The 11,171-nt window shown below is 43.1% G+C and overlaps 1 protein-coding gene across 1 annotated transcript in view; it reads right to left on the reverse strand.

The window, feature by feature from the left end:
• Positions 1–2,037: 2,037 nt before the first annotated feature.
• STMN3 (stathmin 3) overlaps positions 2,038–11,171 on the reverse strand; it is a 37,112-nt gene continuing 27,978 nt past the window's right edge. The window contains exons 4-5 of the mRNA XM_042463785.1: positions 9,017–9,208; positions 2,038–6,203 (exon numbers count right to left, since the gene is read on the reverse strand). Of these exons, the coding sequence (XP_042319719.1) occupies positions 6,144–6,203; positions 9,017–9,208 (252 nt within the window). The 3' untranslated portion in view covers positions 2,038–6,143. The remainder of the gene's footprint in view (positions 6,204–9,016; positions 9,209–11,171) is intronic.

Genomic DNA, 11,171 nt, shown 5'->3' on the forward strand with positions numbered 1-11,171 from the left:
ATTTCTGAAGACCTTCTCCCCTGTGCCAATGGTCTAGAAATAATGCCTTGGTTTGAAAATGATCATCTTCCAATTCGGCTACAACTAAGCAACTTTACTCAGGAGACACACACCAAGGGCTGTTATCAGCTCTCTTTAATGCCATCAGGAAGGACTTATCAGTGAGCTAAATGGACTCCCCAGCTAAATCAAACAATAAGTAAGGTATTGGCCTCAGATGGCATTCGCTGTCTTTGGAATGACCTGATATCAACTGCGTCTTCTGATGAACTTCTGGAAAATTACAATTTACCCAAGTGCTATTACAATCTCTAAACCAGCAACACAGTGCACAGTAGCGGCAACAGCAACACCACCATCACTTAAAGACGTGGTTTGACAAGGAATGTGTTGGTGCTAAAAAAGCTCTCATTACCACTTACCAGGTAACCAATACTATGCCAGAAGTGGCAACAAAGCTGCTTCAGCAGAAAAGAGGTTACAAAAAACTGCTGATTTATAGGGTGTGTGTGTGTGGGGGGGTCCATGAAAAATAATTGGGCACAACTTATTCAGGCAGTCAAAACCAACAACTCAGCTTTATTCGGGCATATTACATCAAGTTCCCAAAGCAATGCACCAGCTACAATGGATTGTCACATCCCCCCTGGGAATACCCCCAAGAACTTTATAAGGACACTTATATTGAAAGTGGATCTGCAAGTCAAAATATAGAGAATCTCCCAAGGTGGGCACCAGTGACTGAGAAAGAGATCAAGAACCTTGTAGACCAATTGAGAATGGGGAAGGCTCCAGGGGAAGATTTAATACCTTCAGAAGCCGTTTAAAAGAATTTGGAATTCTACCATTGTCCTCATATTTAAAAAAGGAAAGAAGAATGATCATGGCAACTATAGACCAATTAATCTCCTCAATAAGATCAGCAAGCTCTATGCAAGACACCTACAATGCAAACTCGAGGACTAGCTGGAACAAAAAAACATACTTGCATAGGAATAAGCTGGCTTTAGGGAAGGCCGATCCACCATAGATACTGATCTAAATAAGTCTTGTAATCCAACGCCTCATCAAAAAATATGCCACCTGCAACACAGCCTCTGCCTAGCTTGCTTTTAAAGCAACTTTTGACTCTGTATCTTGAACCAAATTATGGAAAAACTGGAGGCTCCCTCGACTGATTGGCATCTACTAAACCTAATTCATATGCTGCATGAAGGGACCTCATTCAAAGTAAGATGCAACCCCCAGGGTCACCTCACCAATGCCATTGCCACTGAGAAAGGCATCAAGCAAGGTTATATTCTAGCTTCACGCTTGTTCAACTTTTACATCAACAACTTGGTGGGCCATCTCGACAACACAAACTTCCATCCTCTAAAACTAGAGGAAAGGCATATCTCAGCTCTGCTTTATGCAGATGATGCAGCAGTAATTTCAAGAACACCCATTAATCTAAAAAGAGCACTAAGAGCACTAACACAGTATTGCAGAGAAGATCAGCTAGAACTCAGTTTTCAAAAAACTAAAATCATGGCATTTGTTAAAAGACTCAAGAACAGAAACTGGAATATCGATGGTCACAAGATCGAACAGGTCTCCTGCTTCAAATATTTGGGGGTAATTTTTAATGCTACTGGTAGTTGGAAAATGCAAGGAGACTATGCTGCTGGTAACAGGCAGAGGAGCTCAACAGCCATCCTCAAATTTCTTATGACAAGGGGGCACCATTATATACCGGCAGTACTCTAATCTTTTCGAAGCCAAATTGGCTGCACAACTGCTTTATGGATCCCAAATGGAACCCTTTCCCAACTCTACACCATTAGAACTTGCACAATCCAAATTTCTAAGATAGCATTCCGAGCTCCAAAATGAGTCTCTAATGCAACTCAGAGGCTAGAGTCAGGCATTATGAAAATGGAGAGCGTGGGTGACCATACTCAGCTACTGGCTCAGACTATCCTTCTTTCCCAGCGGCCTTGCTCCACTAACCCTAACTGATGACTTCCAATCTATGTGGAAACAGATGGTGATGACTAAAGTTTCTTCACTGGGCTTTTCTCCAGGTCTTTTGCTCAGCATGGGATATGAGAAGGCTAAAACAACCATCAAACAATGGGTGATAGATAAAGAGTGACAGCTGGACCCAACTAGCACCCCCACTTTTATTGCTAGTGACGCCAACAGATATTTGGCATCACCTATGGTGTACTTAGCAAAACTCAGGAGTACTTAAACACTGGAGAGCCTTTACTTTGGCACAATGTCATGCCCTTCCCTCAGCTGTCCTTGAAGGCCAATATAAGAAGATCCCTTTCTCAGACAGACTATGCCCCTGTGACTCTGGCCAAATAGACACACAGAACACGTTTTACTCCAGCGCTCATACTACAGGGACATAAGCCTCAGCCTTATCTTTATTGCATAAATACCAAGGACATACCAGTCACTTTTACGCTTCTCTGTTGCTTTCAGACATCAACCCTGATATAACATATAATGTTGCCAGATTCTGTGCAGCTGTAGCTAAAATTTGTCAGGCAATGACCTCCACAGTAGACTAGTGCCAATCTTGCCCTGCTACACTGGAATTTAAAAGGATATTTTAAATACTGTTTTTAACTTGTGTTTTTACCTTCTTTTATTCTGTATCCCCTTTTTACCTGTACTGATCTATGACTGTAATAAAGATGAACTTCTTGAGTTCTGTAGAATTAATCTTTTTACCATCAAATCACCTAGGATATAACCAATCTCATCTTATCTCTTCTTATCAAAGCCAGGTTGAACCTAGTTATTACTTGGATAGGAAACCATCAGGGTCTCCAGGGTAGGCTAGAAAGAATCCTGCCAGTCAAAAGTTGACAATACTGGACCATAAAGACCAAGGGTCTACTTAATATAATTTCTTTTCTTCCCGTGCAGGACCATTGGCAAACTTTTGCTATTCAATTATGAAATATAACTTACAAAGTGGTTCTTTAGTGAAAACTACAGATACAAGCGTCATGCTTTTGTCTAAATGCAATAGCCAATCTAACCTGCATCCTTGGTCCAGTATAGAGTGAGCACTATTTGATTCTGATCTCTCTCTGTGCCAGTCTCTTTCCTTGTAGTAGGGGACTGATAAAAAGGGCCTAACTCCATAAGTTGCTGTTTTGAGTGTCTCAGTGTCTCTTCTGTGAAACTTAGGCCTGGTACAGACAGGTAGGAAGGGGCAGTGAGACGCCACCCCTTTCTGCCCCGGCTGGAGGCCGCAGCAGACAAACCTCTGCAGCCTCCGCGAGTCCTAAAAAGGACTTGCTCCCAGCGGGTTCTTTTTGTGCTGTGTGCTAGGTGCCATTGGCGCGGCTTGCATGCAACGATAACGTCCGTGCAGCACGGCACTGTTTGGACACTGCAGCAAATGGACTTCATCGTTGTGTGCCCTGTATAGTTGGGGGTGAGCAATTATGGCGCCTGGGCAGTGCAGGGAGGGTTGTGAGCATGGGGACACTCAGCCCTCACCTTGCCCACAGACCAGCACTTTTCACTCATCTGTACCAGGCCGCAGTTCTGAAGGATGACCCACATCCTGGCCACTATCTTGCCCCCCTACCCAAAGAGTTGATTGAATAAAAACAAAACCCAAACTACCTTTCAGCCATAGATGTTGAGCTGCAGCTCTATGCACATACAAACACACTAGGATGTAATCCCTCCCATACTCCATCACATTTTTTATGCTGGGGTGCATGGAAACCAACTGTCTGGATAACACTTCACATAGCCTGCAGATCTGTCTACTGCAATAAACCTCATGCTAGACCTGGTTATCTACTGTCATCTTCATTCAACCTGCCAAGTGCAGGAGGCAAGGCAGTCTTTCTTATTGTTTTATCATTTCTCCACTCCAGTTTTGCATCCCAAGTAATTGAGAGTTGTCATTTACCCTTCCTGCAAAGATGTCATTTAGGCTGAGAGACAATAACTTGCAAAGACCACTGATAGAACCACATGGCAAAGAGGGAAATGACCACTACATCTCACATATTTCTGAGCTGGGATTTTTAAACTGCTGTGGTTTAAGACAAAAATAGTATTTGGGTTTAAATGTCAAAATGTATTCACTGCAAACGGCAGTTGGGAACAAGATGCAGATATTTGAATAGCTTCAGTTCCCTGAAGTACAGAGGCGGGGACAAGGTGCTTTCCCAGTTGCTGCTTCTGTTTAATTGTGGGTAAGGACTAACTGTGCATATGCTATTTCAAAGTATGATAACTGATTTTTCTTGCATCAGATACTGAGGCACTGGGAGAATTTGAAATGGGGTCTGGCCTGGTTTGGATTTTTTTTAAATGTAGTGGTTCATCTTTTAAACCTGTGCAGCAATTTAGAAATATTTAATTCTCTGACTTGTGTTTTTAAAACAGATTTTATATTGTGAATGAAAAACTGTTGAAGTCAGTAATATTCATAGTTGATAGTCTTCCAATTTGCTTTCTTGGGGTAGATTGGACCTAGAAGCAGTGGCAGGCTTCAAATTTCCAGCCTTTGAAAGTCTGAGCCACTTTTTGGGTTTACTTTCTGGCCAGTACATGAAATCATTCCGATTTCCCACTGTTGTGAACACATTCTGTTTTGCTGCAATTACTGTTCTTTTATTTCTCTGGGTTGAAACAATAAAGATTGGTTTCTGACACAGCAGATGAGGCTATGAATATACTGTAATTTGACATTTTAAATTGGTTCAAGCAGTTACCAACTCTTCAGGGTTCTATCTGAACACTACTACCAGGGATGCACGAACCCAACCATCGACTCTACTTCTAATGGGCACTACTGCATTTTAAGCTTTTAATTACTTTTGCATGTGTATCTTTGCATCTTTACAAATCAGAACCAAGAGACAAATTATAACCTTTTCTGTTCTCTCCTCATTCCCAAGCAGTCTCTCCTTCGTAGCTATCAGAGTGAGAACCATCAAAGATGGCTAACGTGTCCTTACAACCTAACAAATAGGAACAAAACAGAGCCCCGTAACTGTTACTCAGATCCATCTCCTGAAATGCTTCTGTCAATATACTTCCATCTTTAGAAGAAGGTGTAGTTAGTGATTCCTGGCATAGTTTAACCCAAACCTAATGGGTCATTGTGCAGGCATGCACTTTTTTTTGTTGTGAGTGACTGAATCAACAGTTGGGGTCTGGAATAAGCCCAATACATTTTGTTTAATATAGAACCTGGGTTTCATCACATGGGGACACTGTTTAAGACAGTGTTTCTTAATCTTAAAGATTATTTTTTGAAAATGAAATCTTATACTGGCATGATTATGTCCGAGACTAAACTTTGGTCCTTCAAGTGTTTTGGACTTCAGCTCCTAGAAGCCCTAGCCAGCTTGGCCAGTATCCAGGAATTCTGGGAGCTGAAGTCCAAAACATCTGGGGGACCAAAGTTTGGGAACCCCTGCGTCTTGCTCTTGAGAAAACCATAGGTCTGTTAGGACCCATGAAAAGGTGGCAGATCCAGATTTGGCACTGAAACAATAGCCACTAGAGAGCCTCAGCCCATTCTAGTTTGAAATGGATGTGACAAAACATCTGTCTACAAACATAACAGTTGCCCTTTCTTTACATTTCAAGTGTACACTTCAAAAACATAGATTTATGGCTAAAAAAATGTGATGAGTGAAATCGTCCCTCTTGCCTTTCTTAACAAGGAAAGGTTCCTCTTTGTTCAGTCCCACATTGTTACTTGGCTTGGGACAAATAGCAGTGAATGGTTCATAGAGAACATTGCTGAACGCATTCGATGTATCATCTTAATTATTGTGCATTCATGATAGGATTTTTTTTCTGAAGAAGAGCCCAAAGAGAAGCTGGTTTATGGATTCTATATTTAATGGGTGTGTCTGTGAACTAGTTGCTATTCTGCTGAGGGGTCCCTATGAAACCCCACAAGTCAAGGATACAGAGAGGCAAGAGAGGGAAAGAGAGAGAAAGAGATGTAGCTTAGTACAACAGAGGAAGGGAGGGGAGGACAAGGGGAGGGAAATGGCAATGCAGAAATAAGATGTTGCCTCGTCTAGATTAAAAAAAAAAGTGTTGGAATTTGTTTGTTAGTTATTAGGAAGCAGGTGCTAGTTGTATACAAAAGCCCTTTATCCAGAAATCTCTTCCCGTTGCTCCTTGTTCCTGCGCACCTCAGCTGCATGCAGTTCCTGAAAGACACAGAAATGATAATGGTTGTGAACATCTTCTATATGGCACGGGTGGGGATTATCCAGAGCCCAGAGGTCTGCTTCACCCAACTTCCAGCTCCTTCAAAGGGGCCAAATCATGTTGTTGCACCCACCCTTTTGGATAGCTGGAAATTATATTACTGATTTTTGGGGGGTGGGGAGTCCAGGGCAGTTGCCAAGGATCAAAGTGGACCTCTCCAAAGGTTCAGTATGTACAGAGATCTTGTAGCACCTATGAAACTGAAAGAAAGAAATTGGCCGCATGAGCTTCGTAGACTTCAGTCTACTTCCTCAGATGCTGATCCTCTCCTTTGCTGGAGAGAAAGACCAAGGACCTGCTGGTGGGTTGGGACCCTATCCAGTTCATTCCCATATTCAGGAGTGTCAATGGAGGGGGGCTTTCATGCCACACGAGGTGATAGAGGGGGATGAACACCCGGTGCATAGGTCAGTTGCTCCTGAGACCCTATTGGCTCACCCCCCTCTGCCAGCCATGGCACCACTGCTGTCCATTGGCTGCAGCCCCGGGTACTGGTGGGGTGCTGCTGCAACTGGCAGCTACTTTCAGGTGTGTTGGGGCTGCTGGCCAAGTGGAGAAAAAGGCCCACTCCCAGCAGCAGCTACTGGTGGGAAGGGGCTGCTTTCTGGTTCTGGTGGGTCAGCTGGGTGGGCAAGAAAGTGAGTCTCCTCTCTTTCCCACCTGGCCAGCAGCTCTGCCAGACCCAGAAAAGGCTGTCAAAGAGAGGAGAAAAGTATCCAAAAATTACTGTGTCAAATATACTAGACACGGCACTGCCCATAATCTTGGTCTAAATGATGCCAGTTGCTTCTCTCACATGAGATACTTTCTGGCTGCTACCCAGTGAAATCCACAAGATGTTGTCTTGTAGCATCCCAAAGCTGACAGATTGATCACACCAAAGACAAAATCAAATGGGCCAGTGACTAGATTTCTAGTGGATTTCCTTTTCTTTTTTAAAGGGGAAAATGCAACTGTGATGCTGGAGATCAGCACTAAAGTGCTGGAGAAAAGGATTCACACCCTTTCATCTTGTGTCTCTTTCCAGTCCACACCACCAAGATGCTGGCGGGATACAAACTGCCATATAGTACGTCTTCTATACCTACTAGGGTTAGGAAGGGGCGGTGCTTCCACACACCCCTAACCCTAGTACGTATAGAATACGTACAACATGGTGGCGCCCCTTCCACATGGGGGCCACCATGTTTACGTACTGGACGCATAGCGTCCAGACGTGTCGCGGTGCCTATGACGTCGCGAATGCGCCAGCGGCGCCTCGCGACATCATAAAGGTGCCGCAAAAAGAAGCTCCAAAATGGAGCTTCTTTTTTGCTCCGCACGGGAGCCGCGCGGTTTGGCTGCTGCGGCTCCCGCGCAGAGCAAATGGTGCCGGCGGGAGACCGCCGCAAAGCGGCGGTCTGTATCCCGCCTCTGTTTCCACCATCATGGTACCTGTTATGTTCTTCATTGCAACGTGGGCCAGGGAAAGTAGGTTCAGATTAGGAAAAATGTGCAGACTGGGAAAGACGTCAGAGAAAATGTTTTTTAAGAACTTTCTCTCTTCTTACCCCTAGTAGTTGCATTTGTCCTACCCCTAGTAATGATGTTTTTAAACTTTTTATATTGTGATGCTTTATCTGTATTTTATTGTTTCTTGTCTTGTAAGCCGCCTTGATCATGCAATTGGAAAGGCGGGATATAAATAAAAATTATTATTATTATTATTATTATTATTATTCCACAAGAAATCTGATTATGGATGTTTACTGTCATATGTAGTTTTCATATCACTGCAGCAAACACTGGAGCTCATTTCAACTCTGGACTCCTCCAGACATGGTTAATGTGTTAGAAATTGCAGCATCTGTTGATGTAGTTCTTCTATCTGTGTGTGTGTGTGTGTGTGTGTGTGTGTTTTCAAATATCCAAATGATGATTTGGTTATTACAGACTGTTTTCTAGCATTTCCCATCACCAGCTGCAACAGTTTATTTCCTGTTCTCATGTGAGATTATTCCAAAACATCTTGTAACAAGAAAAATATCCTTCTCTTCTTTTCCTTTCTCTCCTCTTTTTTTAAAGGTATAGTGGTATAGTGCTATGGTGTGTCAGAAACTTTATTGTTGTAGTAGAGAAAAATATATATTTTTTAAATTCAGAGAGGAGAAAATTTGCCCTTCAAACTATGGGACCATGTCAGCACCCTACCCTTTAGAAAAGCCCCTGCAGATCCAAGAAGTCATGACAAAGGCAGCCAAAAGGAAGAGAATGTGTGGACCAGAGATAACTGGCAAAATCCAGCATTAACCAAGAAGCTATGGATGTATCCACACTGCAAAAATAAAGCAATTTGACACTACTTCAACTGTCATGGCTCCATGCTGTGGAATTACGGGCTTTGTAGTTTGGTGACGTATCCATCCTAGTCTGTAAGACAGCTCTGGTGCTTCAGCAAACTACAAATCCCAGGATTCTGTAGGATAGAGTCAGGGAGTTAAAGTGGTGTCACTTTAACCTGGAGTTAAAATGGTATCAAACTCCTTTATTTCTGCAGTGTGGATACACCCACAGTCAGAACTTACACTTCTTTAAATCAAGGAGCCACCGGTTAGTCTGTATGGTGCCAGGGACCTGGTAAAAGGGCACAATAGTGGTGGCTCTTTCATGCATCACCTATGATACGAATTGAGTTGATGTGTTTGCCCTGTGATGAGTGACATCTGGAATGTGTTCTGCCAGGATTAAACAGGCGTGAACCTATAGCACTTGCCTTCTCACGGAGTCGCTCCCTCAAGGCAGCTAGGTGAGCTTCACGGATCTCCTTGCTCAACTCCATCTTGTAGTTGAGCTTCTCCTCAGCCAGCCGGCTGAAGTTGTTGTTCTCTTCCAATGCCTTGTGCAGCACCTCCCTCTCATGCTCTCGCTTCTCTGCCAGTTGCTTCAGGACTTGGGCCTCCTGGCTCTGCAATGAAACCAGCAGTTCAGATCTCATTAAAGAGCTATGGAATGGCCAACTGTTTGTCAGTTTGTCTTAGAAATAATATATGCTTAATCTTCTCAGGCCAGTGTAGTGTAGTGGTTTCAGTCTTGGACTATGACTCTGGAGACCACGGTTCAGTTCCCAGTTCAGCCATGGAAACCCACCTGGTGTTCTTGGGCAAGTCAGGCTGCATCTGCGCTGCAGAAATAATGTGTTCTAGACAAAGTAACTGTTACATGGATTTGTAATTGGTTGACTGGCCGAACCCAAAGGATGCTCAACAATGGCTTCTTTTCATCCTAGAGAGAAGTGACCAGTGGAGTCCAATAGGGTTCTGTCCTGGGCCCAGTGCTATTCAGCATCTTTATCAATGACCTGGATGACAGAATTGGGAGCATACGTATCAAATTTGCAGATGACACCAAATTAGGAGGAATAGCTAATACTCCAGAGGACAGGATCAACATTCAAAATGACCTGAATAGACTAGAAAGCTGGGCCAAAGCTAACAAAATGAATTTCAACAGGGAGAAATGTAAGGTACTGCACTTAGGGCAGAAAAATGAAATGCACACATATAGGATGGGGGACACCTGGCTGAATGAAACTACGTGTGAAAGGGATCTAGGAGTCCAAGTAGACCACAAGTTGAACATGAGTGAACAGTGTGATGCGGCAGCTAAAAAGGACAATGCAATTTTAGGCTGCATCAATAAAAGTATAGTGTCTAGACCGAGGGAAGTATTAGTGCCACTCTATTCTGCTTTGGTCAGGCCCCACCTGGAATTCTGTGTCCAGTTCTGGGCACCACAATTCAAAAAGGACATTGAGAAACTGGAGCTTGTTCAGAGAAGGCCACTAAAATGGTGAAAGGTCTGGAAACCTTGCCCTATGAGGAACGACTCAGGGAGCTGGGTATGTTTAGCCTGGAGAAAAGAAGGTTAAGGGGTGATATGATAGCCCTGTTTGAATATTTGAAGGGATGTCACATTGAGGAGGGAGCAAGCTTGTTTTCTGCTGCTCCAGAGAACAGGACCTGGAACAATGGATCCAGGAAAAGAGATTCGAGCTCAGCATTAGGAGGAACACACTCTTTCCTCGGAGTGTAGTGGAATCCCCTTCTTTGAAGGTCTTTAAACAGAGGCTTGATGGCAATCTGTCGGGAATGCTTTGATTGAGATTTCCTGCATGGCAGGGGGTTGGACTAGATGGCCCTTGGGGTCTCTTCCAACTCTGTGATTCTATGATTCTATGCTTTAATTGCCATGGCTCCATGCAATGGAATAATGGAATAATGGGATTTCTATTTTTGTGATATATTTAACTTTCTCTGTCAACAAACAACAAATCCCAGGATTCCATAGCATTGAGCCATGGCAGTTAAAGCAGTGTCAAACTGCACTATTTCTGCAGCGCAGATGCAGCTTAACACTCAGTCAACCTCAAAAGAAGGCAAAGGTGAACCACTCTCAACAAATCTTCCCAATAAAAACTCCATGATAGGGTTGCCATTGGTTGGAAACAATCTGAAGGCACCGGCAACAATAAACAACTTGAATTTATCATAATACATAGGTATACTATATGAACTATTTTGTTGTTGTGTGCCTTCAAGTTGGCTATAACATATGGTGATCCCATGAAGAAGAGACCACCAAGAAACCCTGTTATTAACAACCCTACTCAAAAGCCAACATGACTAAATGGAGGCTAAGATGGTTTGGACATATTATGAGACAGCTTGACTCACTGGAAAAGATAGCAATGCTGGGTAAAGAGGAAGGCATCAGGAAAACCCAAATTACAGGTGGATTGACTCCATAAAGGAAGCCACCTCTGCCTTGAGTTTGCAAGACCTGAGTTTACAGCAGGGCTGGTGATTATTATTATTATTATTATTATTATTATTATTATTATTATTATTATTATTATTATTATTATTATT

Source organism: Sceloporus undulatus, chromosome 4 (genome assembly GCF_019175285.1).
Source record: "Sceloporus undulatus isolate JIND9_A2432 ecotype Alabama chromosome 4, SceUnd_v1.1, whole genome shotgun sequence".
In the NCBI taxonomy this organism is placed as follows: Eukaryota; Metazoa; Chordata; class Lepidosauria; order Squamata; family Phrynosomatidae; genus Sceloporus; species Sceloporus undulatus.